The sequence below is a fragment of the Anopheles gambiae genome, chromosome 2, assembly GCF_943734735.2.
Source record: "Anopheles gambiae chromosome 2, idAnoGambNW_F1_1, whole genome shotgun sequence".
Classification (NCBI taxonomy): Eukaryota; Metazoa; Arthropoda; class Insecta; order Diptera; family Culicidae; genus Anopheles; species Anopheles gambiae.
The window spans coordinates 42,714,049-42,735,967 of NC_064601.1; the positions used below are offsets into that span (position 1 = coordinate 42,714,049).

General features: G+C 41.6%; 2 protein-coding genes across 9 annotated transcripts in view; one reads left to right on the plus strand and one right to left on the minus strand.

The window, feature by feature from the left end:
• LOC1271543 (uncharacterized) overlaps positions 1 to 21,919 on the plus strand; it is a 178,745-nt gene that overhangs the window by 8,803 nt on the left and 148,023 nt on the right. The gene's annotated exons all lie outside the window — the stretch shown is intronic.
• Positions 412 to 21,919, minus strand: part of LOC11176136 (uncharacterized) — a 129,685-nt gene continuing 108,177 nt past the window's right edge. For 5 of the 8 annotated variants that reach the window (XR_009764522.1, XR_009764524.1, XR_009764521.1 and 2 more), the window contains 9 exons: positions 20,636 to 20,778; positions 19,412 to 19,587; positions 19,117 to 19,282; positions 18,016 to 18,115; positions 14,809 to 15,327; positions 12,400 to 12,612; positions 11,020 to 11,486; positions 8,202 to 8,414; positions 412 to 7,445 (listed from right to left, as the gene is read on the minus strand). Coding sequence is in view for 2 of the 8 variants with exons in the window: in XM_061640974.1 (XP_061496958.1) it covers positions 7,412 to 7,445; positions 11,020 to 11,486; positions 12,400 to 12,612; positions 14,809 to 15,327; positions 18,016 to 18,115; positions 19,117 to 19,282; positions 19,412 to 19,587; positions 20,636 to 20,778 (1,818 nt within the window). In the remaining 6 variants the exon portion in view is untranslated. Of the gene's footprint in view, positions 7,446 to 8,201; positions 8,415 to 9,041; positions 10,820 to 11,019; positions 11,487 to 12,399; positions 12,613 to 14,808; positions 15,328 to 18,015; positions 18,116 to 19,116; positions 19,283 to 19,411; positions 19,588 to 20,635; positions 20,779 to 21,919 lie in introns of those variants that run through there. The other 3 variants (XR_009764526.1, XM_061640974.1, XM_061640975.1) reach the window with 3 other exon arrangements.

A 21,919-nucleotide genomic window follows, 5' to 3' on the forward strand; every position in this document is an offset into this window, starting at 1 on the left:
TAGTTTGTTCTGAATTGTTAGCCCTAATCCATTATGCCTTGTACCTTATCTGGCTACCGCATTTAAACATCTACTCTTTGCATGTTTCTTTCCTTACATACTCACACACGCACAGACACGGATGGAAATAAGCTTTCCAGACGTGTTCCTTTTCTAGGGCCTCTAATTAGTGCCTAATTGTAGCTTACCTTTCAATTGGAATATCTTAAAAATCGAGTCAACAAATTATTAAAGCCGCTATCTAAATATCAGAACGAATATAGTGTACGTGTGTATGATAGGTTTCTGGGTATTCGACGAGAAGCCACGGCGAAGGAGATTACTACCGGAGTGTGTGTACCGTACAGGCATCCTGCCGAGTCTCGAGAGTATGCTTGTAGCGTTGTAGATGCCTCCACGAGCCTCCCTCCCCCCCCCCCCCCCACTGTCCCTTACAAGTACATTCCTGTGCGTCTTGTTCACCTGCTACTTCGTGGTCTGAAGTACGTCCCTTTTGAATTTCAGAATCTTGTTTTGTGTTGTGTAGTAGTTGTGTGTCGATGTGGTTGTGTGCTGGCGATGGCTAAGTTTATTCGTTAAATCCGCTTAGTTTTCCACCTACATTGGACCTTCTTTGCACTTCCACCTTAGTATATTTGGTATATTTGTGCACACACATACACACATACATAACACACATTGGAGAAAGGAAATCTTGACTATGCAGGATTTATATGTCTTTGTGGTCGGTTTGTTTTTGGGAGATTGTTGGTGGATGTTATCTGCGCCTACATATTTACAAAGCATTCCTCTCTAAACAAATATTTACAAACCGACGGTCGTATGATCTCCGGGGGACAACACACTTATATGGAAGCCTTTTAGGTAATACGTGGTGTATTGTTTAGTTTCGTTATTCTAGCGTTTTTTCATATCTTTCTGTCGTTTCTGTGGTAATGAACCATGATGGAGGATAAACGGTTGTGTTTGGAACAGAAGCGAGTAAAGAGGTGGATTTCTAAAGCAAAGGTATAAGAGATTTTGGGTTTTCAATTGAAAGTTTTGTGTAAAACCAGATAGCAAAGCATTAAACATTAAACGCAGCTGTGCAATTTGTGAAATGGATTAACAGATACATAAAACTGTGTTGTAACACAGCACGCTTTCTAAACATTCAACACCCCCAGGAGCATGCATTGAGTTGTTTGTGAGCATTATTTGGTACATCCTTCCGACGGTTGGCTCAAGCCGTACAGGAAGATCCTTACGGCTAGCTTTTTTATGCCGGCCATATGAAACACATAACCATGAGTAGTAGGTTTCTTGTTAATGATTCCGTGCTTTGTTGTCGCCTTTTTCATTCGCTTTCCACACTTACTGGGATGCTTAATATCCATACAAAACCCACATGAGCCCGCAGGCTCACCCTGCATACCACCGTACCACGGTCGTAATGGTATACCTCAATTGTTGCAGGGATTTGCTCTGCTCTTTTTATGCTTTTAGTTATCAAAAATAGATTTCCCCACTATTTGCACCACTCCCTACACTTGCACCCGATGGAGCGAGCGACAACAAAAACACAAAATATATCTTAAGGCACGTTGTCAATATTTCTAATGCGTTAATTTCTATGTTAATGCTCGGGTTTGTGTGCTGTGTATAGCTTCATTTTCTATTCTTACTTTTTGCGAAGGATATTGTGTGGTAGGAGGATTTTTGTTTGCTAGCAGAATCTGTAACGATGTTAAATGTATAGGAACAACAGTATGGTATGGGTGTATGTGTGTTTGGTTGGTTATATTAAAGCCCGCAGGCAAACTGTCTGTCCGAGCTTTCATCGTACCGTCGCACGTATCTAAGTGACACGGTAGCAATTTAGCACACCAGATAATGTGGGGGGTAATATGGAGCTAAGTTCGTAAATTCTCAGCGAGCAAATGGCAGGATGGGGAAGGTCCCATATGTTAATACACTTTACAAGTGTTAAGAAGAAATCTGATAACAGACAAAACAACCCAGCGTGTAAAAAATCCCTTCCCGACAGGAAGCTTGCTTTTTGATGGTTATGTTACACAAAGCGGGGTTTCCCGTTTCCCGAGATAGGGTGTTAAATGATAGGAGGTTGAAACTTTTCACCGGGTAACCGGGATGGAAAAGGGTGAAATTGAAAAGCATCGCACACATACGCTGCAAACAGGGTTGATATTGTTTTTACGTCGATTTTGCCCCGCATTGCAGTGAAAAGCGGAGGCGGTAAAGTATGTTATCTTTTACAGTTAAAAACCACCACCCTGCCCGTATCGTAACGGAGCTTTCCTTCTGACGCACAGTTTTCTTGGCAGAGACTGTGCTCCGTTGCCGTGCCGTTACGCTTCTTGCATTCAATCTCCTATTTTTATGTTTGAATTCGAGCCACACCCCATTCGCAATCAACACGCTACGGTCGTGCCGTGATCTACCTTAGTTGTGTTATTGTATTTAGTTTGTTACTCTGTTGATCGATTTTCGTTCGTTTTGTTTGAATTGTTTCAAAATTATGTACAATTGTTTAAAGCAATCTTCCAAAGCAATTTTATGTTTGTCTTTTTTCATGTTTGCTTCAATAGGTCATTGAAGCAAACGTGTGTCACGATTGCACGGTGTGAGTTGTTAGCTGGTTTTCTTCGTTCATGCTCAAGCTTATTCGACGACTTTGGTTAATATTACCTGAATTAGAAAAGAGTGTATTAAATTATGTTAAAGCTGTTTAAAGCTCCGTTTATTTATGTAGTTCTATTTGTAGTTATGCTATGTAGTTCTGTAGCTCTGTTCAATCAATCTAAAGCAATCGAAAAACGAAGTTCTTCCATACCTATAATTATTTGTACGATATATTAATTAAAAACAATGCACATAAAACAACTGTTAAACCAACACATTCGTCTAACTGTTACACAAGTAAGCTCTGTATAGCAGAAGAAGTACCGAGCTAGCAACTGCATATCGTCAACGTGACTACCATCTTCTTCCCATACTCAGTTCACATTTGGTTCGCTATATATTGATATACATACTAACTTCTTAGTCTCTTAATGCGTATATTTCTATGTGCTATCGGTATAATTATCTTATCACTGTATGACTATTGTACCACGATGGTACGATATGAAAGGGAGCAACATTATATCAGTACGTCAACAGTGGAAACCAAACAATTGCGTAGCGTAGTAGCGCTCGCTGAGTTGATGCAGTTTTGATTCGGATAATTACATATGTCGAACGATACACCAACCAGCGAGCTGGTATGGTACCGGTTCGGGTTTGGAAATCTTTACGTTAGGTCCGTTACCGTCGCGTTTAGATGAAGCAGCTTCGCGTCCATTCTGTTTAAACACATCAGGTTGCGAATTTTATGTATAAAAATGAAAACCATTTCAAAAGGGAAGCTTTGTTTTTTAATCATTCTTTAGTTGTGGTAGGTAGTATGATCTACAAAGTGCTGATGTTTGAATGGGTTTAGCATGGTTTTAATTGCATTATGTAACACATACATTTGAAAACGATAGCGCAATCTAAAACGCAAAAAGTATGTAAAGCAGAACTTTATTTGTTTGTTTTTCTAAAGCGTTATATGTTTCGAATACAAAGCATAACGCTAACCCTTTTAAAATAGTGCAACAAGAGTAGTAGCAAAAAATATGAACGACAAAGGCTCCATGTTTCATGGGATTGAAAAAAGTAACAATCTCAGAAACGCTGAAAAATATAGTTTCCGACAGCGACAAATGCCCCTGAAACATAGCAATCTTATTAAATGTGCGCCTTCTATTCAGTAAACATTAAACAAGCGCCTTCCATTCAGTGGTGGTACATAATAGAAAATTAAATCCATGCTAGTGTTACGTCTGTGGTAGGTTGTAATGTTTTGTTTAATTTAAACTGAAAGTATGTACTCCACGTAAATGTACTTCCCGAACCAAAATAATGCAGATTGTGTTAAAATTAATTCAGTAAGAATTGAATCTCAAACGCAAAGTTCGATAAATATTTAGAAGATAAATAAATGTGTATTTGCTTTACTCATTGGAATAAATTTGGATGAAAATAACAAAAACACATTGCAATAACAATAACTAATATGTGCAACACATTGTTTATGTCTGGATCTAATGCTCAAAACAATATATAAGCAAAGAATTCCATTATTTTATCGAACATTCGATTCGAATCCGTGTTTTAAACGTAGTGCATGTCGCATTGACTTTGAATTTATCATTGTCATTGTATTGACAGACGTATCAAACGGGCATAGAGTGTTTGCTATGTTAAATTTTCGACGAAATGATAGAACAACAATAGTTAAATAAATAGATAGTTGCTTGTTTTGAATATCTGCAAGGTGAAGAATCATGCATACTATGAAAGCAGACAGCAGAGAGAAGTTATCTTTCCTGCTTCCTATCGCTTAGCCGCTAGAACCACCTCCTACATCCTTACCACCAATATCTATGACGATGAGCTTCTTACCATATATTGTTCTGTATTTCTATCGTTATATTTTAAAGCGCATAATATCACCGTGTTTAATGTGCCAAGTATACTGTACACAACGGTCGATTACAGATCTATTATGTATCAATAATCAGAAATCACCAACCACGAGCTCCGAGCACGATTTCTTGCTCCTTGTTGGCCGAATGCCCGCAGTGGCAACGCCATGCAGTTACTGCTTTTCTTGTACTATTCTAATTTATAGTTATCTACAACCAAAAGGGGGCCAATACTTCCGTTCGGTAAAAGGTGCATCTCACCGAATTGCTTCGAATCGATAACGCGAATGAGCTCAGATTAGAGGAAAGGAAATACTACATTGTTTTCATCGTATACCATATAACGAGGTTGGCAGCAGCAATGTGTTTGATGTCACGGAGCCCGTGTGAGAAAATATCCCACAAAGGATTTTTACACAGCGCCTTCAGCTACAGTACCATCGGACACAGACACACAAACACACTCACATATACACACATACACATATGCCTAATTATATGATAAAGGGCTCAATGAACAATTATCCTTTTCTGCATCTTGCACATTCGTTTTATCGCTCAGAAGCATTTAAGTGCCTGGGGCTAGCAGTACCATCCAGCCTGGAACTGGAATACCGACCGGAAGGTTACTGTTCCGTAGTTGGTCTTCGTTATGTGTGTCTCACTTCGCAAACATCCCCAGCAAAAGGAACAAAAAAAAAAAGAATCAAATCCTTCCGGCAAATGCTGTTTTTTTACATTTTGCTTTAAAACCACAACTGATGCGTGTGTGTGTGTGTGTAAGTGAGGGAGAAAGAGCGAGAAGAAGTAGGTGAGAGACGGAGGGACAGTGAGTGCACTTTTTTCGTGTGCAACATTCTGCGGCCATTCGGTCCAGCATATCGCTGTGAGGATTAGATTATTTCAATTTGTATTCCGCCCACGTCGAACGGGCACAGGACGAGCCGGGAACCCGTGGCGCCTGCAGCCACGAGTGTAGCGAATGGTCAGTTCGCCACCGGAAGTGAGGCAACTGACTAAAAAGAGGCCGGAAAAGATGGCAAAGTTGCTAATGTCTGCTCGTCCGCTGGTACACCGTGCCGGTGCCGTGCTTCCCAGAAGATGCTGACCTGAATTATTCTCTCATTTTATCGTGGTGACGTAAATTGTTTTCGTATCTGGCGCAAAGTTGCCTTTATTATATTTTTTTTGTTAGCTATTCAAACCATTTGTTTAAGTGGTGGAAAGCACATTATTATTAGCTTAGCTTGCCTGAACAGTTAAAGAAAGCTACCGAAGTAGTAGTACATTCTTTAAAAAAAGAGGCCAGACCACACGCCGTCGAGCGAAGTATTTTATGTGTACGTTCGGCAAAAGTGTAGAGAAACTTTAGAGAGGACTGCCGTTTTGATTTTTTTACCATAGTTGCTCTAAGAAATATCTCTTTATTTACCAACCCAAGGTGGAAGTGCATGGAAGGCGTGTCCTGTCGTCAAACGTCATTGGTCAAACCATCTTTAGTGTTACTGTCGGGAGGGCGTTTTGTGTTGTTTAAAGTCATTTCCACGGACAATTCGTTCACGATCAAGCCATAGTTTAGAAACATTTATGGGTACTAGTAAAGTACCGTGCGTCTCCATCGCTTCAGTGCCAGTTTCTCTGGCAAACTGGCAGCTTACAAGCATCCAGATGGAACAGTTGAAACAAGCTAATGCTTGCTCTAGCTTCTACCAGCATCTAAAGGGTAAGGTGTATGAGAATGATAACAATGGCTCAGTATGTTTCGGCATGCCCCAAAACCCTTAGTGTACACACACTCATACATACCCCTCAATGGCACGTGTTTGTTACCGTCTGTTGTTGTTGTTTTCTTTTAACATGACTAACTTAGCTTACCTTACCACACTACTTTACGCAAAATGGGTTTAATTTCCTATTTTAAAAAGGGGATAACACTCATCACTTCTACTATTCGCACAGCTGATACTACCGCACCGTTTCGCACTGTTGGTTTGTTCTGGGGTTTGAATATAATGTTTGCCTGATATTAGCCTATCGCATCATCACCTGGAATCACAAAGGAACGTACGCCAAGGCAGACATACACACACACACATACATCGCTCATGCACAATCATTTTCACCATGTTCTGCTGTGTCCGGTTTCATCTTTTGCAACATCACACTTATAACCACGTGCACGCTGGCAGATTGGTTAGACTTACCCCGTAAGCATGCGTTGCTGTCCGGCATTACGCAGGTTGCCGGGTGTGCATGTGTACTATTGGTCCTGTCTAGGGTGAGGGGGTGATGGGGGAGTTTGTAGCTACCTACTGCTTCTAGCTGTGTACGAACAGGGAGTGGGGGGGGGGGGGGGGGAGCTGGGGATCGGAAGGAGGGGCGCGACTTATCTAAATATCTTCACAATCACAATCGTTGCTATCGGTTGTTTCCGTGCCGCGGTAAAACCGAACGCCCTGCTCCCGATCGTACGTGATGCGGGAGCGTTGCTGCTGTCGCTTTTTGGAGCTGCTGCCCGTGCTGCCGGCGGGCCCTTCCTGGTCGGCGGCACGCGACGCACCGCTCCCACCCACCGAGGTGATGCTGTGCAGCCGGTTAACGACCGTACACTTGACCGACGATGATGAACCGCCGGTGGACGACGGGCCACCGCCCCCGGGACCCGGTCCGCTAACCGACGAGCCGGACGTGGCCACCGTGCTGCCCAGTATGGTGGTCGCGGTGCTGCCGGTCGTGTTGCTGGTGACCAGGCGCGAGCTGGCACTGCCCGGGCGGGCGCCCGGTTGGCTTCCCCCGGTGTCGTCGAACTCGTTGGCCGTGGGCTGCTGTCCCGGGCGGGTGGCGTTCGGGCGCGATTTGCGCCACCGATCGCCGAACAGCTGCTCCAGGTAATACCGTAGTCAGATTTTAGTAACCGTCGGTGCATTCAGAAGTCTGTTGCAGGGTCGGCAGGAGGCAGAAGGAGAAAGAACGGGCAGGTGAAGGGATAAAAAGAAGAATTTATAATCGATTAGTCGGGTGCGTATGCTTTGCAGCAGGGCGAAGAAACAAAACCGTAAAGATCGTTAAACTAGTAGATTGGTAACATGTAACACAACTAGTCAGCATTACAGCACAGTATGCACATTGCAAAGCGTAATTGATGAAGCGTACTGAGATGTGTTTGAGGGTACGTAGTGCGTAGTGTGTGGTAATGTTTGCGAACAAATTGCGCGGCTTCAAGCAGAACTCTAAAATACGTACTATTATGTGTATGGAGCATAGCACAATGAGCGTCGTTCTGGCAGATCCTACTTTACATACCGAGTGCGTGGTTTGCTTTGTGAGTAAAAGCATCTACAAAAGCGTTCAAATGCGTTGCATTATGAGTTATTGTATAAAAAGGAACGTGTTTTTTTTTTGTTTTGCTTCACCACACTATTTACTAGACCGTGCCGGCTCGGTAGTAGTGCAGTATGAAGGTTGTTTGAAATGTTAGTCTTGTTACGCGATTGCTATTGTTACAGCAGCGTTAGCCTGCGTTAGTTATACTGCGGAACTATGCCCCATGTATGACCAGCGCAGCTCACAACAGTGAACGCGAGTGCACCAAACGCTTAGAATGTTTTCGAACGTAAGCAGCTCCTCCCCAAGCTCTCTACTACCTTCGAAGCTTTCGAAAATTGGCACGTTGCAAACGGGTGCTACTACCTCTTGCCGGCTTGGACGGTGCTGGTGGCGATAGGGTTTATCGTGCGGGAACGCTTCCCGAGCGTGCGGAGAATGCGGCGACCCAGTGAACGGGTGCGGCCAGTAGTGCGTCACAAGCGTAACGCCAGGGATCACGCTTCCTGATAGAGTCGCGGCGGGGCCTGCTGGGCCGGCTGGTGCTGGACGAACTTGTTCGAGCGGGTGCATTTGTATCTCGAAAAAGAAGGAGGAAATGAAGACAGGAAGACAGGAATGGTAAATGTGTGGAGTTTTGGGGGTGGCTGGCGTGAGCTTGCTTGGTTGCTGGACAGATTTTAGTACGCACAGATAAAATGGCACCGTGTTCGTGATGAATGGATGTGGAATGGGTGTTTTGGAAGTGATTTTACAGGGGTATGAACTCGCATTGTCCACTGGTACTCTTTGCATTGGGAAAAAATATTCAATTATTGCAAAAATACTTTCTGCATGAACTGGGGCAAAACCTGTACTGCAAAAAGTGTCAATGTCTTACAACTTATTTTTTGGAACACGATAGATTCAAATGAAAAATGTAAATTACCACATCACTCGATACAACTTCACATGTCTGTAGCATTTTATTACACCCCTTTTTATTCAAACCACTATTTTTACCATATGAACCGAAAAAAATTGTTACTACCGAAAAAAGAGTGGTTTTTAATAGCAAAGTTCGTATATCTTATAGAATCAATGTTCCGGTTTTAGCGGCTAAGCAAAGTAATAGAGCGTAAACCCGATTCGTGAAGCTGTGTCTCGAAATTCAGTATAGAAATACTAGTCTGACACATTAAAGAAAAAATGTGTGTTGACATAAAACTTTACTTAGGCTTTATCCATCAATTACGTACCACTAAAAGGGCCATTATGTGATTCGAGCGTTAGAGAAAAGTGTCAAAATGCTGATTTTGTATTATGATGCGTGTTTGTCAACTCGATTTGTTTCTTTTACGACATCTCTAACTGATGGAAGGATATGGTTAATTTATACTACACTAATTGCCAGTAATTTAACAACATGCCCGTGTCATGGGTTCAAGCCCCGAATTGACCGTTCCCCCATACGTAGGACTATATTGCTATGATAATCAATAAGTCACTGAAATCCAAGCCCACAGGTGGTACAGACAGGCTGGCCTTGATCGATAACGGTTGTTGTGCTAAAGAAGAAGAAGAGTTGCCAGTAATTACATTCACAAAAGAAATGATTATTATTTACATTAAAAATACATTAAAAATAAGTGTGTGAATAATACAATGAACAATGAGGGGATTATGTGAAAATTGTAGCACCGTTTCACTTCAGGACAGATTTGAAAAACAAAACTGATAGAAAAGGCTCCAAAAAAAAAGAATTATCTTCTTCTTCTTTTGGCTCAACAACCGTTGTCGGTCAAGGCCTGACTGTAACACTTGTGGGCTTGGATTTCAGTGACTAATTGATTTCCTCCTATAGAAGGATAGTCCGTCCTACGTATGGCGGCACGGTCCATTTGGGGCTTGAACCCATGACGGGCATGTTGTTAAGTCGTACGAGTTGACGACTGTACCACGAGACCGGCTTTATACCAAACTTAAAGAATTATATCAAACTTAAAAACGGGTTAAACTATAAAAAAACATTTTTATAATGATTCTTGTGCTTCACGTTAACGTTTGTTTTGCAAAATAAGAACATTGACAGTGCAATTTGGTAGCATTGTCTCGGGTCATTGAATGAAATGTGCAACGGATCTTGAGACTTCTATAATACGGATAAAATTTCCGTTCGTTTAAAGTGGGTTTGGTTTACATTTTTCCGTTTGACTCAGATGATTGCCCGGAATGAGTACTGATGTTGTACAATTGTTAAACATACTGCGTATTGGGAGCATTTTCAATACCGCATTGAATAATATGAAAAAGTTCTTCTATGCCGTAGAGTTGACCAAACAATATTATCCTTGCATTAGAATAGAGATGAAGCAGTTTTTAATGATCGGTATAAAAAAAATCCACACAGTCTGCTAACCTGACTAATTTTAAAGCCAATCTATTTGGAAGCACATTCAAGAGGGAAAACTATAATTGCTTTAAGATAAATTTGAAATCGATCTAAATGTTTCTGCGTGTCTAGTGGTTTGGCTCGATTTTTGTTTCTACACATTTCAACATCTTGCCGCTGCTCAGCCACAGTGGCTGACTACACAACCGACGCGTCATAGCATTCTAATGCGAACCGATACTGTTTGCTTTATCGTTTGTTGCCTCATGCATTCTTAATAGCAAAACTCTGGCACTGTTAAATTGTTTACTGTTTGGATCAAGTTCTACCGGGACGAATGCATCTATCACAGGTGTGGGAAAGGACGCCTACAAATACTCTTGCACTTTAGCTAGTCGCACATCATTGTCGGAAGTGTTCATGCCTAAAGGATAATGGTGTCTTGATCGCGCAATGGTAATAAATAGTGTGTGTGTGTGAGGGTGTTGTTGTGTATGTCTGCCAAACTATACTTTTGAGTTCGGTGCGGAAAAGGAACGCTCAGTCTAAACACACTACCAGAAAGGGTAAATCGGGGGGTGTACACATTGGTGCTTGATGCTTTCACTTCGAACTGGGTGTAGAGTGTAAACGCGCACACATACACGAACGCCATCGCGCTCATTGCGACAGTGGTGGTTGTGTGGAACGCAGTGTGTGCAGTTGAAGGTGTACGTCAGGATGAAGAGTGAGGTGTAGAGGGGTTTAGGGAGAGGGGTCAGAAGAAGGTTAGGTGGGCTAGACAGGTCATGCAAAGCAGGCAATTCCGCTTACCTGTAGGTGGGCACCTTGGCGTCGAATTCGCACAGCTCGTAGTTGTTATTACCGTTTATTGTCTTGGTCGTGCCGGTTGCGGTGGACAGCAACGATGGACCGTTGTTGTCCTCCACCAGCAGGGCACAGTTGGAGTTAGTATCCGACTCACAGCCACCGGCACCCCCGGCCGGGCCTCCGCCTGCACCCGTCGTGGCACCACTGCTGCCCGCCAACGAGGACTGGCCACAGATGTGTTGCGGCTGTTGTTGCTGCTGCTGCTGCTGCTGCTGCTGTTCGTTAATGCACGTGTAGAGCTGCTTGTGCTTGAGCAGCTGTTTGGGAGTGTTTTCTTGCGTCAACAGTGATTCCCGCTCGCTTTCCGCCGACCCGACACGTGTCCTTTCGCGGTCCCGATTGCCTACCTTCGGTTCCGCATGGATGCCACCATTGACCGATGTGCTCGTCACTTGCTGCAATAAGGTAAACTGTAGCACACGATATACGCACACAAACACACATCACCCCCAAATGAAGATGCGGATTTGGAACGACATTTGTTTTTTTTTAGTGGCATCCGGAATTTTCGATCGTAAAGGTGATGTGTGCCGGGTATTTTCAATCAATTTATCAACCCGATAGAGGGTGCAATCAAACGTTTTAGGTTAAATATTTGGGTTCGGTGCAGGGTAGCGGAATTTTGTGAGAATGTGGATTGGTGTGGATCGGCAGGTATCATCATATCGCATTGGTGAATCAGGAATCGATCCCGGTTGCACGGTGTTTAGTGGATAGTGTTAGTAGTACGGTAATCGATTTTATTGTTTTTACGTGGCATTGTTGGTTTTAATTGCGAGTGCGTGCAGACGGTGTTGCGTGCGGGTGTTGTAGGCGCATTCGGCGGATATTCCACACCAAGATCGTGCCAGGTTGCGTGCGAATGGCGTCGGTTCAAGAGAGAGAGAAAAGTTTTAAAATTGAAATCAATGAATTATACATTTCTTATATCATTGTGGAAAATAAATATTGGCCGGTGGCTGTAAAATTTGGCAATTTCTGTCAAATGTTTATTTATTGATGAAAGTAGGAATGAACAAATGAATTGAAAACTTATGTGATGTTTTCCTTTTTGAAATCGCAATGAAATATTTTATTCAAGTTTCCAATGTATTTTGAAGTCTGTACTGCAATCAATTAAAGTATTGTTCTAAGGTGTAATTGATTTGGTAATTTAGATTTTTTAATGAATTTTTATCCGGTTTACGTTTTTGAATATTGATTTTCTTTCTGGTAAAAGAGAGCCTGTGCTGTGATTTTTCTTGAACGGAAAAGCTATAGTTGTTAAATGTTTGCTTGGTAGCAAATGCTTCTCACAATAACAAACCGTTAAGCGTAACCTACCTGCTGTATCTGTTGCTGATCGCAGTCGACACCGTTGAGGATCGCGCCGGACATTTCCGTTTGCAGCAACTTGATCTTCTGTATCATTTCCTTGATCTCATACCGCAAGATGCCAAGGAAGCATAGCTTCAGGAACGCTATCACGCAGTAACCGAGAACAAACAGTATATCAGCTGTATGTCGCAGCCAGGACACGATTCGTTCAGCGCAACCCTGTCAAGTAGAAGGTGGAAAGTGTAAATCAACAAGGAAAGGCTTGAAGCATTGAAGTGAAAAAAAACATCAATAATACTTAAATCCAATTAACCCTAACTTGTCACTAAAGCGCGTAATACAACTATGGACTCTGTGGAATTAATTTTGGTCATTTTTCAAGTAGATCTGGTGCTCTGGCACATGTATTTCCGCAGCTGTCAATCGTGGCATCACGTGCGTTCATGCACGTGAGAGCCCAGTGCATACGCTTGTTTTGGTAGCAAGAAAAACATTCGACCATTGCAATGAAACGTAAACCATTCGCAACCGTTGTTGGTTTTTTGAGGACATGCCATTTTCTGGGAATTTGAATACGTCCCCAATGAACACGTCCAGTGCACGTGCGCCCCATGGTTGATTATAATGTATCGAAGTGTGCTGCACCTCGCGCACCGAGGAAATATATATGGCTGGTGGTGTATTGTTGTCGATAGCGCTCAGCCCAGCTGAATAATCGATTGTGCAAGACGGAACGTTCGCCGCACGATGGAGTGTGCGAAATGAAGTGATGAATACTATTTCTGGCCACTTGCTGGTTTACCATGGTGCGTGTGTATATGTGTTAGCCATTGTGCAAAAGGGAAAGCAACATGGCGAGTGTTAGTGCTGTCCCGGGGTTCAGCAAGGAACGATTTAATTAAAAGCAAACATGGCACACTGCAAAAGTGATCGCGAACAAAAGCTCACACTGTTGGGAATGAAAATATGTCTGGGTGGAAAAACAAACTCCACTGCAACAACAATATACCAATAAACGAAATAAATCGAAAGCTGCAAGTGCGAAGCTCTGTACTACGTGGTACAGGGGTGAGTGGGGCTGCTAAAGTCGTAAAAGAAAATCGAACTGCCGCTGTTGACGGCGCGATGTTGGAAGGCAACCATCATCCGTCATGGATCGAATAAATGGGGTGAAGAATTCGTTTGTTTGTTTTTTTGTTCTCGCATGGTTCGCTTTTTCTAGCACGGTGCAAGCAAAAGCAGCAGCATCACCGGAAAGTGCAATAAATTGCATCTGACGTTTCTTGTCGTCCGTGCCCCTCGGTACGGTTTTCATCGATCTGTGATTTCCTTTTCCAGCGATGGAGCTGCTTCGTTTGAGTTTTGCGGTGCACAATTTTCTCCCGTCGGAACGGTACCGTATTCGTGTATATGCGAATGCATTTTCACTGGCCTTATTTTATGTTCCATTTGTTGCAGCTTAATACTATTCTTTGTGCTTCGGCCCGCCACATCCTCTGAAAGGCCATTCATTTTGTGACGTTGGCCGTCTGTCAGACTTTTGTTTTACGCTTTTGTACTGAACTGGGTTTTTGTGTATGTGTGTGTGTGTGTGTGTGTGCAGAACTAGGTCTCCGTGCCTGATCGTAAACTTTTTCAATGCAGAGATGTCAAAGTCGTGATATCGATGTGACATTAAAAAAATTGAATTGAAGAATGATCGATCAAACAATCTCACGAGTCTATCTGTTACGTCTAATAAGAGTGATTGTTAAATCTTCATCTTCTATGGCACAACAACCGTTATCGGTCAAGGCCTGCCTGTACCACTAGTGGCTTTGGCTTTTAATGACTTATTAATCTACAGTCCGTAGCAGACCCCCGTACAGACCCCCATAGCAGGATATGGGGCTTAAACCCATGACGGGCATGTTGTTAAGTCGTACGAGTTTACGACGGTACCACGAGATCAGCCATTTGTTAAATAATAAGAATAATGTTATTGTGGTATACATGTGTACATAAATCGACAAATTTGTGATTGTACAATATGGTTGCAGAAAATAATTGTATATTTATGTAGAGAATTGAATTAGAATAACTAGTCATCATGTCTTGTTATCAATCATGTTGAATTATGAACACTTGTGTGTGTTTGACAGTCCTGGCCGAAGGGAGGCTGTTTTTATAGCGCCAAGTTATTCATGGTAGTCTTGAAAAAGTCCAATACGTGACCAATTGAAGGACGTTTTCAATTATGACGTTTTTTTTATTTGACGGCGAAGCTTGGAGCTAGAAGAGGAACACAATTTGTATTCTTGATGTTGACAGCCTTAATTTAGAAAGGAAACGAAGACCCGCCCTTTCTACACCAATAGCTTGTTTCGCTGGAACAGATTTAATACAAGACCGTAGATCCTAATTATCATTTCTTACCTGGGGATATACAGCTCGGCATGTGACGATCGTTTTGATTTCTTCCGTTTCGCCCCCGGAAACTGAACTGGCACCGGCAGAACTACCGGAACTGCTACCGGTCGTAGAGCCGTAGCTGGTGCCGTGATTAGTACTGGAACTGAAGGTACTGCTACTATCACTGGCGCTGGTGCTACTGACTGCAGACTGGCCGGTCCCAGGCGCGCCCTCCTCGATGATGACACCATTTTGCTGCTGCAGTGGTTCGGTGCTTGCTCCGCTTGCACTGCTGCCACTGCTGGGAGCCGTTATTAGGCTCCAGGAGTCACTGAGCTCGCTAAAGTTCCGGTTCATCAGCAGTGTGTCCTTTATCGTACTAGCCGCCAGCTCGGTAGCGGCAGCGACGGCCGCCGTTGGGTCCTCGCCGCCCCGAAATACGATGGCGGAAGCGAGCGGACGCCGTCCTATGCTGATCTGCTCCGTGATGTCGGATGTGCAGCAGGACGTCGGGTATGTACGGTTTGCGTTGAGTGCAAAATCCTTGAAAAAATAAAATAAACTCAGCTTTAGTAAAAGATAACCAAGCAATACAAATGTTAACCTAGCATTCATCATTATATAAGGAGAAGTGTTTTACAACTTGTTTGTAAACCTTTTGAAGGTATCTATAAACACTCAAATTGCTGTATTGCTGTATGGTACCAATAGTTTAATTATTTTATGTTTGTACTTTGTATCGTTCATACACTAATTGGTTTCGAACTGTTGTTTTCCTGTTCGAACAGTTTCTTCTTTTCCCTTTCAAGCGTCAAATGCTTTTGCTTTGGCTTCCTCGGCCCGCGAATATAATTATTAAGGATTATTTTCCTATCCAAACGTTTAATCCACTCGGGTTGGATCGTTTGAAAAATCGTAGAAAACAGCTCGGTTCGACCCTCATCGTCAGCTTTAGCTGTGTTTGAATTAGTTAGAATCGCCGTGGGAACCAAATCCAAGGGTGTATGGTGCAAGCCTTTGCAGTGCGTGGGGGAAAAGAATCCCTGGTAGCACAGGGAAGGAGGAAGATAATCTGAAGGTATGAAGTAATTAGCGTACCATTGAGGTCACGTTTTTGCTTGAACAGGAGAACTGCATGGTTGAAAGGAAGTGAAATAAATTATTCAAAACAGTTTATACTCTGTGAGGCAATTGGAACACTTATAGAGTACATAACTTTTGTGAAGTTAAATACAATTGATCACAAACTTCCGGAAAAACTGCTTAAATACATCTTGCATCATCCTGTGCTAAGCCCTTTAGTGGTATCCGAGAGATTAAAATGTAGATTAAAAATAACGCTTATGGTAACGGATTACATGTTCAACCGTTACACACATTAGTCCATTTAGGTATCAATGTATAATAAAAAACACACACACACACAGTCATCTGCATATGCTTCTTTCAGCGAGCAAAAACTCGTTTCCAATTATGCTCTTTCAATCTCTCCTGTTTACACACAGTAATCGGTTTGAATGAGGAGGAACATGCAAAGGATTAAACACGGTGGTAGGTAAATCCATTTTAACACATCCTTCCGGCTGGCTCACATTTTACATACAATTGCGACTGAAGCAGAGTGGCCTGTTTTTCTATCTCTCTTTTTCTCTCTCTCTTTTTTTCTCTCTCTCTCTCTTTCTCAATCAACCACAGCTCTACCATCTTCCGATCGGCAAACGATTGGTATTTGTACAATGACAGGAAAAAGGTACTGCTTTTTGGTCTTGCTGTTAAGTTCGAACCGGAAAAGAGCACATTTTGTGAACGTATAGGGTGGATTGTTTGTTGGGCCATTGGAAAGGAGTGTCGAATGTCGCGGTGCAGGGGACTGTTGTGTATAGTTTGTTCAGCTTGCGGTCGTAGTCAAATAAAACGTTTAACCAGTGCCATGTAAAACAGAGGGCCCTCTAAAATTGAACTTTTAAGTGGGAAGAGCGTGATCATAGAATGTACAAATGGAGTGGTTTATCCTGATGACCCAAAACCGAGTGCACTACGCTGTGCTATGCATAGTACCCATCGGACTGCCGGTAGTGCTTTAATTCATTGATTGAATGAGAATGGTTATCGTTCTTTAACAAAACAGAGGTTGGCGTAACACATTGTATTTGCTCCTAGTAGTGTCGAACAGTACATATGGTTTGAATCATTCGAGTTACCGACAACGAAGTGCAATGCTTAGACATCGAGTTGCATGAGCAGAACTAGAATAGCTAATGAAATTTACTGTTGGCATGGTGCATGATGCAATGCAGCGAATGTTTTGCCAATATTGGAGTAAAGGGTCGGTAAATTGAATGTTTGGTTGTGTTGTTTGAACTGAGCGATAAAGGCTCAGAACATTAGTAATAGGCGCTAATTTCAACTTTATTTCGATTACTCTATTGAATTGAAAGATACTTTTAACATTGGACGCTTTTCATAAACTAGAAACTAAATTGTCAACAAACTAGGCTTTTTCATTTAATTGATTGTAAGTCACAAAAATATTTTGGAATTTGAATGCCATGCTCCTAGGTTCTGTGGTTAATAATTAATAATCTGTTTTACTAATGCATTATAGTTGCATTAAACTAAAGTTGTTGAATTTACAAAATTTGAAACTTCAAAATTTGAATTCCAGAAAAGCAATGATGCCAAAAGAGATGTGCCCATGATATAGAATATCATATGTTATTCCATGTTCTTTTGGCGCATTGAAGGTGACAACTTCTTTGTACGAATTGTAATGCTATGTAAATTGATTTACGAAAAACTTTCATCAGCCTGCTTCGGTTGCTGGGTTCTAAATATAAGCTTTAATTGCAGTTAATAACAAATCGCAGCCCGACCCCAACTTCACCCTTTGAACTTCACCCGTGCTCCGGGCAAGTGTATGTGTTTGTGTGGTTGAATATATCTGCATCTAGATTAAGAGCTTACAAGCATTCCAACAAATCCAAGAAACTAAAATAACTCACAACCACCACCAACATTGACTACCCCTTTTTCACGTTCGTAGACACCCCCTCTACCCTTCTGCTTCAATTCATACATGCTTTACGTAATACACGGCTGTCGGTGTCCGGAAGACCCAGCACCGAACAGCCAGCACCGAAAATAATACGATCCCAATCTTAATACCGCACTCGCACTGCCGCTTAACACGCGCGCAGGCTTGGTCCGACACGAGCCTCCAGCCATACTTACTTGCGGTCCAGTGACTCCGCAGCATCGGCCCTCGTTCTGTAACCGGTCCCATAGCTCCGTCAGCTCGGGCGAATTTCCATATTCATGCGCTAGCCGGTATCTGGAATGATAAAAACGGGAGTGCATCAAGTACGGAACGTAAACACAGCCGAAAGTTACAGCTAACTCTTATGGCCGCGGGCTCTGGAGGAAGCTTGTGGCAAGACCGCGTGCGGCAAGTGTTGGGTGAATTTTGGGTAGGAAGTAGGTGGATCGGTACGACAAGCGGTACGAAACGTGAGTTGCGATGAGCAATATGTTGAACGAATTTCCTGGTACTAAAATTAATGCAACTCAAACGCTCCCAAAGTCTATGGCGCCTTCCATTTGATACTTTTGTGCGCATAGGAAGAAACAATATTCTCGCTTGTACAGTGTACCCCGATCGTGAGATTACAGACGTTTTTACAGGGGAGGGGATGGCGTAAAGTGAATCCGTTCTTTGGTCCCGGATGTGGTGACGGGTTTTATTCGAGCAGCGAAAGTTTTTGCTGTTCGTAATCGGTTTTGCGTATTTTTAGACATAAAGCAGTTGCCATTTGGAGAGGCGGCTTCACCACAACGGTACGGATCGGCAAACCGGTGTCGTGTTACCTAGGCCACATAAATTCGGGAATAAATGTCCTATTTTGAAGGGATCTTGGGTTTCGAGGCTTTTGGAAAGAATAAACAAACAATCTCGAGCGGTGGAGGGGGATGAAATATGATTGCTGATGTTATTGTGGGAGTACAAAAATGATGTAAAAATGAGACTATACTCTATAATGGTATATGTTAACAACGGTATTTTGTTGAATGCATTTTTGGCAGTTTGAATAATTCATTAGTTTAATTTGTAATTCATGGCACAGCCAATAGACATATTTAAAACTAATTTTGAAAATAAGTTCTAACATGTTTCGGAATTTATTCACGTTCATATGTCTGCTCCATAATCGTCCTCAACGAAAAGCTAACTGTGTGAAGTTTATATTGTTTTGGACTATCATAATAATACAGTGACACGTTGCATTTCGATAATATAAATATTTAAAACATTTAGTGCACAAAGCACCCACTTACTTTAGCATCGGTTGCAGATCGTGCATGACTCGATCGAATTTGAACATCCAAAAAATGCCTAACATTGCGTCCCCTATCAACAACACGAGTAAAAGTAACCAGTAAGCGTTTAACAATTTCTCCGACAGTCTTAAGGCACCGAGACACCCTATCAGTTGTAGGAAACCTGAAAAGAAAACAAAAACGAGTAAACAGATAAAACGAATATTCGTTATTTTGTTATGCTCATCATGTTACATATATATATCGCTACATTGATAGTAATTGGCGCCATCCTTCGTTTTACCATGCGTACCTGATTGCACCAGCAGAGCTAAGTAAGCATAAATGAAACTGGGCTGCGTCAGACTTAATCCGTTCACCAGCAGGCGCTTGTAGTCGGAGAGTAGAATCTTACCAGCAACGCCACAGAATACGATGACTGCCATCAGGAGCACAGCGTTGCATGTATATATCCACAATCTGTAGTACCTGTGGTCGAAGGAAGGCAACAGACAAGTTTAGAACATTTATCATTAATTACTTAGTGCTTTGTTTCATCTACGATTAGAATAATATGTGGAAAGACGAGATTTAGTTTTTGTTGAAAAATTATCAGAGAAAACTATTTGACTATGAGCTTCAGACAGATCTCAGTTGAAGTTGTTTGAATACGATCTAAAGTTAATTCACAAAATGGTTCCTAAAAATTCTAATTTGAATATATTGTAGGTACGTCAATAAACCATTTCGTGTTTGTCAGATTCTCAAGAACGCGAAGCCGAGAATTCTATTATGGCATCACCTGCAAAACATTAGTTTATAATACGATACACCATTTTTCGGTGCTATTAAAATGAAACATGGCCGCATTGGCAATTTGAATTGAGTGTTTGTTTTTTTCGGAAAAAATACAACCACCCACGCAAATCGAATTCTGAAATGCTATTTGTCGACAGACAGGCGAGACACACAATAATCATCCATTATTGCTGGTACTACAACACGTGTTTAATGCTCACACACATTTGTGAAGTAAACAAAACGCGAAACGAATGTGCTTTGCACACAGAAAAGATGGAGCCGAGTGAAATAGCACGCTTGGGTACAGAATGAGGTATGATAGTATTTTTGTGAGCTAACTCGTTTTTAATTGGAATATTCTTTGCTACGGGTGCGCGTTTCGTAGTGCTCGATGCATGTTTACGATGTTTATGTTTTATTTTTATGTTAATTAAATTAAATTTGTAGCAATCATAACCATGCTGTTCATTGCTTGTGACAGCTGACAAATGGTTCTGTTTGTGAACAGGAAAGGTGGATTAGCATCAACATTGTTTGCCGCTTAAACTTAAACAGTGTCAATGTAATTTATCAATACATTTAAATCTACACACAACATTTGGTTATACAACACAAAAATAAAACTTAAAGAGGAAAAGTCAATGCAAGCAACTGAGCAATGCAAGTGAGATTGTAATAGAAATTAAAAAATCGAATCAATGTTCATGTTCAGGGTCTGTTTCGTCTGACTACTTACCGCATGGCCTTAACGTCCGGCGAGTTACTCTGTAGCCCGGCGGGGGTCATAGGACTCATAGGGTTCGAGTTGGTAATTTTATTGGTAACTTTAACTGGTGCAGGCACTGGGCTAAGGTCGTTCAATATTGTTGCCACAGGTACCTGGAAAGAAGAAATTTGCAAAGAAATGATTGTTTACAAGTTGTTCAACTGTATTTCTCATAAGCTACAATCATTCAGACTTCTTTTTTAAATAATTCCGTTCTTCTTCTTCTATTTGGCGTAACGACCTACGCGGACATGCTGGCCTATACAGACTTTCGAGACTTAATTCAATACCACGCAGCCATGCAGTCAATCCTTGCTACGGGGAGACGGTCCATTCTATGCTTGAACCTATGACGGGCATGTTATTGAGTCGTTCGTGTTGTACGACTGTACCACGGGACCGCCCCCTCCGAAATTGGGGTTATTTACGATATCAATGTTTATGGAATTTGACGTTTAGAAGTTGTATTTTAAGTTTGCATTTGTGCTCAAAGTTATTATTCTGATAAAATAAGGCTTGTTTATAAATTACACCGTTTCTATTGTTCAAAGGCTCCTGGCACTGGGCGGCTCTATTTTATATTATTTTTGTGTACAGCCTTTCCCCTAGTCACGCGAAAATAGCCAAAATATACTTGATTAATAATGTTTTTTTTTATTGAATTTAGTTCATTTATGTAATTTTTTACTTATTTAATGCAATTCGTGAAGAAAATTCGGTTATTAATGTATTTTTTGTGACTTAAAACTTTTGGAAAAATTTTAAGTTATTTTTTATTTCACAATTGATGGAGAAAATTGTACTGATTTGACATATGAACTGTCAAGAATAAAAAATCGCGTAACTCAAATTCGCGTAACTCTAAATTTGCGTATTTACTCTAAACTGTTCTTATACGATATTTCTGAATGGTCTTACAAGCACAATGTATACTAGAATAATTTTACGAGAATGATTTGTGGGTTATTATTTATGAATAAAATCGGTCGTACGTTGATAAATAACTTTAATGAAATACAATCGAAATGTTGCCATTATTTTCCATTGTAAGTTTAAATCAGATTGAAATAAACTTGCGCCTGTTTGCGTTTAATATAGTTATATTCCGTTTCTTCTTTGGTGCAACAACCATTGTTGGTCAATACTTGCCTACCATATTATTGGGTTTGGTTGTCAGTGAATTATGAATTACCCATAACAGGATAATCAGTCCTACGTAGGGGTCCATACGGGGCTAGAACCCATGACGGGCAT